This window comes from Triticum urartu, chromosome 7 (genome assembly GCF_003073215.2).
Source record: "Triticum urartu cultivar G1812 chromosome 7, Tu2.1, whole genome shotgun sequence".
NCBI classification, from domain to species: domain Eukaryota; kingdom Viridiplantae; phylum Streptophyta; class Magnoliopsida; order Poales; family Poaceae; genus Triticum; species Triticum urartu.
The window spans coordinates 502,104,219-502,111,276 of NC_053028.1; the positions used below are offsets into that span (position 1 = coordinate 502,104,219).

Below are 7,058 nucleotides of genomic sequence, written 5' to 3' on the forward strand. Positions count from 1 at the left end.
GTCGGCCTGCGCAGGCTTCTGCGACACCCCTCGTCGCGACCGCGGCGTGGCAGTTCCGCCGGCTCACATCAGCCGAACTGCTCGAGCGTCGTCGCCAAGGGTTATACTTCAACTGCGACGAGCCCTACACGCCCGGCCATGCCTGCCCGCGACTCTTCTACCTGAAGGTTGCAGACTACATTCCGGAGGACACCGTCGCCGCCGACCTGGTCGCCCCAGCTGTCGAGAAGGTGTTTGACGCTGGTTGATTGCCTCCAGGAGTTCCGCAAGCGCTTCCCCACCTTATAGCTCGAGGACAAGTTGTTTGTGCAGGCGGAGAAAAGTGTTATGGCCGGTTTAGCTAGGCCCACCGGGCAATCTTAGCCCACAAGTTATCTTAGGTTAATTCTTATGCAAGTTATATTATGTTAATTCTTCTGCAAGTTATCTAGGTTATAAATATAGGCTGTAAGACTCTTTTGGAATGAAGCAATAAGAAGATTATCTCTATTGCCCGGCTCCCATAGGAGCCGAAACCCTAGCCGCCCCCTGCCTCTTGCGCTGCCGCCGCCATCCTCCTCTCCCGCGACGGCGCCCAGCCGCCGGCGCGGCCGCTCATCGCCACGCCCAGCCCCCTCCTTCCTCTACTGCCTACGGCCAAGACCGGGCAGAACCCTAGCTCCTAACAGATGGTGTGTTTTGTTTTGCATGAAGGCCTCGAATTACCAAGACCTCTGCTCATGTGCACGATCCTAGTCTCTTGATAGGCACACATATCAAGGATAGCACTACTCCTGTAAAACAAATGCCACACCCTCAGTTCCAAAATACTTGTCCTGGTTTTAGTTCCACATTTCCACAAGGTTGATGCAGCCGACTCGGACTCGAAAGGTAAATCTTGAGGTAGGTTGGTTGGTGTATCAAGATCAAGAAAACGTAACAACCAAACAAACAAACATAATCGACCAACTTTTCACTCAAAACGTCTAGCTAGGAAGAAACTTACAAGCACGCCTCTATAGGAGGCCTCGGATAAACAATCCAACAAGCACAAGAACTAGCCTGGAGGCCACATAGGATGGAGCTGAAAACAATTTCTGGAAATCAGAACGACCGCCATTGATCTTCAAATCTCCATGTTCTCGGATGCAGCTACGCCACTGGTTTATCCCCGAGCTTATCCGTGGGTGATGATCGTAGCGTGCTGGCCTGTCACGATAACTTTGGGGACTCGCATACCAAATCCGCGCCTCAATTTCTCGACGCTGTAATTATACAAGGAAAGGAAATGTTAGAAGAGTGATATACACTACAGCTGGCATAAGACTATTTGCCGAAAGATGCAGGTGTGGTCCAAGGCAGAGAAGCCGCACCAACTGAACAAACACCCTAACTGTTCTCGAATATGGAGTTATTCGCGCATTTGATCACGGCACATGCTAGTTCAGGAATTTCTTGAAAATCATCTCTTCCCAAGAGCAATCCACATTTCAATATACTACCCAGTCTAGATCAACCGATGGTGATCCGAGCAATCATAACTTCATAACTAACACTATTCAAGTTTTCAGTCACATGGATAGTAAATCAATGTAGCTCTTGAGAACAGGCTGTCTGAAAGCTATGTTTGTGCATGGCTTTGGGTCTGCCTCAAGGCACCTGTAACGATCAGGCTCTGCTGACCACAACTGGCACTTCATAGATCTGAGACCAATGATGTCGCATTTCTAAACACTGCTACGAGTTTAGCATTGAGCACTATATTAACAAGCTAAAATATACATCAGCAAATATTATTACTTGCAATTCTAGCATGACTTCAGCAGCTCACGATGCTCTACATCTATCCGTCTTACGGCAAACAATACTAAGCACGGCGGATGCACTACGCACATATGTATTTGCTATATGCTTAGGAACTCATAATATATGATTGCTTAGCAATAGATTTCATATGACCCTATATTTTATTCACCAAAAACAAATAATCCTCGGTTAGAGTTATGTTAGTACAGGAAGAGGTGTCGCAGCAAGATTATAGGAGTATTGCGCTAACTGCACTTGTAGGGAAAACTTATTCAAATTTTCAAACAGGGGATTTCTTTGCCAAAAATAGAAAAATAAGAGAGGAACTTGAGCCACTAAGCAAAATAATCTCATGTACTTTGCATTCATAGAATTTAAGATGATTAACAAGATACTTACGTTGGTGCAAGCTTGCCAAGGCCATATAGCTCTTCGCCAGATGCTTCATCTGTAACTTTCCCAGAATTTTCAACTATATAAGATCTTTCAGGGGAATCAGAGAGTCCTCGAGATACAAGTAAATCCAAATCCTTCTGGTGGAGTTCTCTTCCGTTGATATAAATGCCAGTGTTTCCACCACCACAATTCTTGGGCATAGGGTAATTAAACTCTGGAATATAAGGCTGCAATCAAAAAATTTGCTTAGAAATTTAATCAACACTATGCAAAATACTGAATTGTGCAAAATCCACAAGCTCTTACAGGTATCATGCCAAGGCAGGGCTGACCGACAACACCCCAGAACCCAGCACGGTAGTCATACCTAAGAAAGAGAATATTAGACAACATTTGAGTAGTTCATATAAGGATGACTTCTGACGTACATAGGATGTATTTATACAAATTAACTGAAGTGTTTATTTTCTAGGTTAGTGAAGCTTAAATGCCTGAAATGTAAAATCCATGAAGTAAAACCAAAAACAGAATATGCCTTGAAGAATTTACCAGTAATCACCAGGATATATTGGTCCAGCTAACTTCTCAGCCTTCCTGACTGCACGGTCTGGGATAGGGAAACCATTTACAAAAACCCTTGCTCTTCCATTGCGTGTTCCATTGTTCATTTTGAAGCTCTTTTTTATAAGATTGGTGAAAAATGAATCACCCACCTTTGTTGTCCTAGTGTGGCCAGAATCTTGTGGTACATTTAATACATCTTCTGTGTAATCAGGATCATCAAACTCATTGTCTGACGAGTGCATCTCATTTGCTACACATACATCTTTGATTGAGTTCTGTTTGCAAGTTTCAGTTAACAGTACAACCTTTTCATGTTCAGAACGGGTACTTCTGCTTCCTATTCCAGAACCTTCAGATGGTGAGAATCCACAATGATCACGGCGTGGTAAACTCGGTGTGCGGGACATCACATTGTCTTCAGCAGGAAGATCCCTGGATTGAGGACTATCCTCAGAATTAGTCCCCAGAGGGGTATGTTTGCTGCCTGTTTCGCTTGAATTTGAGTGTTTGTCCTTTTCCTGAGATTGATGGCTTGCTACAGAAAAAGCATATGTTGGAAGCAATCTATCATCAGCAGTAGCACACAAGTTATCTGCCATGTTATCACCAATGCCATTTTGCGGTGCAGGAGATAAATGTGCACTCGGTGCAAGTTCTGATACATCAAGCCTGGTTCCATCAAGCTTGATTACAATTGTGTGTGAGCATGATCCACACCGCAATTTATACTCCTTCCCCAACAAGGAGCGTTTGTTCGGTAGCTGCAGTACTTCATAGCAGTTGTAGCATATGGTGAAAGGAGCACCACCAGCAATTGGCTCGCAAGTTTGTGCAGGCTTCTTGCTTACGTTGGCCCTCAGGTTATGCTGCTGCAAGGAAGGATTAGCACCTCTTGAATTGTACCTTTGCTGACCAAGCAAGGGACCATCCACAGGATAGGCCCCGTAACTGTTCACAAGATACGGTGCCCTCTGGTCACTGAAACCCAGGGGAGTTCCCTGTACAGGCAAGAACTCCCGGTGGTAGCAATGTGAGCAAGAACAAGCAGCCTGGTGGTAGAAACCTTCGTGGTGGCAAGAGAGGAGAGGATCAGGATCATGCTGTCCAAAGAAATAGTTATCGAAATTTCTCCATGGGTAAGGGCCAGCAGGATAGCTAGAGGTTCTTGCATGTGCAATTGGTTCCACATATCCATGAAGGCTCTGCTGTGTAGGCAATGGACCATAAACATGTGGAACGCTAGGATTCCTCATATTCATGGATGAAGAGTGATGAGGACCTTTCCGATGCAACTGAGATGGATCATGCCTAAATTGACTTGCCCGTTCATGAATATTGTATGAACTTGAGGCATCTGCTGCTCTATTGACTGTAGCACTTGTATCCGGCCCATTTACCTCACACGACTGCTGAACCTGGTCTCTCAACTCATCAAGCATCCTCAACAGCTCGGCCCGATCTTTCTCAAGATCCCTGACTCTGCTTGGACCGTCCATGTCTGTATCATTGACACGCTCCCTGTTGGAATATGTGTTCCTAGACTTCAACTGGTGGTCAACAGGGCCTTCTCCTCGGACTGCATTGGGTGGAACACTGTCGATTTGCGACCTCGGGCTTATGTCAGATACACCTCTTGCTCTTACCGGATGTGCAGTCTCTCCATTTTCCACATTACGAAAGCGCATGTACTTGGCCTCCCTGACATCATCTCTTATGTTAGCTTTGACACTTGAGGTGCTTGTCTCTCTTGTAATTCGACTATTATCACGGCTGTAAACTGATCTACTGTGCAAAGGTGGCATTCTATTGGGTACTGATTTATGATCAATGCTAGCTCCAGCCATTGATTCAGATGTCTCTGGCACAGTCTCCAGTACTTCCAAGTATTTCATATTTCCATTATCAGAGGTATCCAAAGCTTGAGCAGAGTATTTCCTCTTTGCTGCAAAATTTCAGGTGAGTAATGGTGTCATTTCCAGATTCATACAAGTACCACTCAATGGTAGAGATTAACTGGGCATATCATTAATAAAAAAGTACCAAGTCATACTATGATAGGCAATCATGCTAGTATTAACAAAGATCTCAGAAGGATGTGCAAAACACAACTACATCTCCTAGACTCAACACCAACGACGTCGCCTTGGCCTCCTATTGGCCCCAGAAGCAACCCAGCACAGCACAACCGAAGACTAAAACGCAAGTAGATCCTAAACTAATAGCGAACAGACAGAGCATACGCTGGTTATAAAATTATAACTATTGACATCGTCAAGTAATTTAATACATGCACAAGGTCAAACTCAGCATATCTTTTCCCCTTAACCCTAATATGATACTACAAATTACAACCTAGTAAAAACCCAAAGCTTCATACACTGGCAACAGGCATTTTTCGGCAAGAAGTGGTCATAAGTAGAGCTTTCAGCTTTACTATTTTTACACGAGATTTTTTTTCTATGCTTTGTCTTGCAAGAAACAGCCAGAAAAATGAGACCTGGTCCTACAAATCAAAACTTCAAGATCACTATAGTATTCTTTCTAAGAAAGACGGTACAGAAATTTCAGAAAATTACATATATAAACCCAGGCATTTGAGGACTAAATTCCAAAAAGTAGCATAAACGGTAGGCTAAGATAAGATTCCAAAGCCCGAAATGAAAATGGGCCTTCCCTGTTCGGAGGGTGGGGGGGTTAAAATTCAAAACCAACCCTATATACAGGGGTAAAAATTACTGCGATGGCAACAAAAAATGGAAGACGGATGTGTCATGTGTCCCCACACAAAAAGGCAAAAGCCCTTCCCAAATTTGCCGCGGAAGGTGAGGACTGGTTCACTAATCAAACTATTCAGCATGCGTCAGTGTCACCACCACCAGCAAAATGCCAAACAAAAATGCATGGATTGACCGGTTATTATTATTTCCTTGGAGTATACTAGCAGTGGTGATTAATCAATTCCCCAGTCCGCCATGTCTGAACCCAGTGGAGGAAAAGAAAGAGGAATTTGCAGGCCAATCAGGAGAAGAAACGACGAGCGAACAGAGGAAGAAGAAAACAGGCTGGAAACCCGGCATTCCCGTCGTTTCTTGGCCCGTGACGAGCCAAGGCCGCGCCGCGAAGCAGTAAATGGACGGGGCAGCCGGGTGAGGAAGGGGGGGGGGGGGGGGGGGGGGGGGGGGGGGGGGGGGGGGGGGGGGGGGGGGGGGGGGGGGGGGGGGGGGGGGGGGGGGGGGGAGGCGCGCACCTTGGAGGGTGGCGCCGCAGCCGCCGCAGACGTAGACGGAGTAGGCGGGCAGCTCCGGCAGGAACTTGTCGCACTTGGGGCAGCGCACCACCCTTATCCTCGCCGCCGCCGCGGCCGCCGCCCCCGCCTCGTCGCCTTCCATTCCTGACAGCCCTCGTCGTCCAAGAAACAGCTCCTTCCTCCTCCCTCTTCGGCGTCCCGGTCACAGGCGCCGCCGCATTAACGGCGAGACCGAGAGTCCCCGACAGACAGACACCAAGAAGCAGCTGGCTCGTGCCGTTGCACAGACAAAGAAACAGACCGAACGAGAGCAGAGAGAAGCGCAGAACCCCCTCCGGCGACCCTGGCCGCCGCGTGCCGGGCGGCGGACGGAGCAGGAGAGGCGACCGGCTGGTCCGGGGGGCGGAGAAGGGTGGAGGAAGGGCGGGCTGGTCGAGGTGGTGGGGAGAAGGAAGGGCGGAGAGGGAGGGAGGGAGGGAGGCGGAGGGGGTCGGGTGGTTGCTCAAATTAAATCGTGACCCGTCACGAGTCGGCCATCTCCTCTCCCCTCTTTCCTTTCCCTCCGTCTGAGTCCCTGACTCCAGCGCTTCGGCTCTCGCTGCGCTGGCTCAGCTGGCTGGGCCGGGCTGGGGCCCGCCGCCTTTCGCGCTCCTCGACGCGGCGCAGAGCACAGTGGTGTGCTGCTGCTCCTGCTGGTGGTGGTGGCCCTCCCAGGAATTTACGCCACTACGGAGCGAGCGAGATCGACGGCGCGTGCGCCCGTTTTGACCATTTTCCCGAGGAAAAAGATGAGTCGCTCAACCACACGTCGTCCATGAAAAGAAAATATGCATGGCCCCCGTCCGCTGGGAATTCGGGATGGATGGCGCCTCCGCCTGTGTTTTATTTTCCTTTTTCTTTTTGCGACGATGCCGCCAATGTGATGTTCTTTTCGCTCGGTGGTGTCGCGTCTCGGGATCCTCTCGGGTCTCGGCGGCTCGGGACAGCGTCCACGTAGTACGTACGATCGGGTTGATGGAAGTGGCGGCCGCGCACGATGAACAGGTCCCGCCGCGTAAATGTCAAC

The 7,058-nt window shown here is 48.4% G+C and overlaps 1 protein-coding gene across 1 annotated transcript; it reads right to left on the reverse strand.

Moving 5' to 3' along the window:
- Positions 1–843: 843 nt before the first annotated feature.
- On the reverse strand, positions 844–6,546 carry LOC125519882. The gene is made up of 5 exons (XM_048684661.1): positions 5,993–6,546; positions 2,731–4,687; positions 2,488–2,548; positions 2,185–2,408; positions 844–1,244 (listed from the first exon to the last, which is right to left on the reverse strand). The coding sequence occupies exons 1-5, from the start codon at positions 6,132–6,134 to the stop codon at positions 1,157–1,159; spliced, it is 2,472 nt and encodes an 823-aa protein (XP_048540618.1). The 5' UTR covers positions 6,135–6,546; the 3' UTR covers positions 844–1,156.
- Positions 6,547–7,058: the final 512 nt, after the last annotated feature.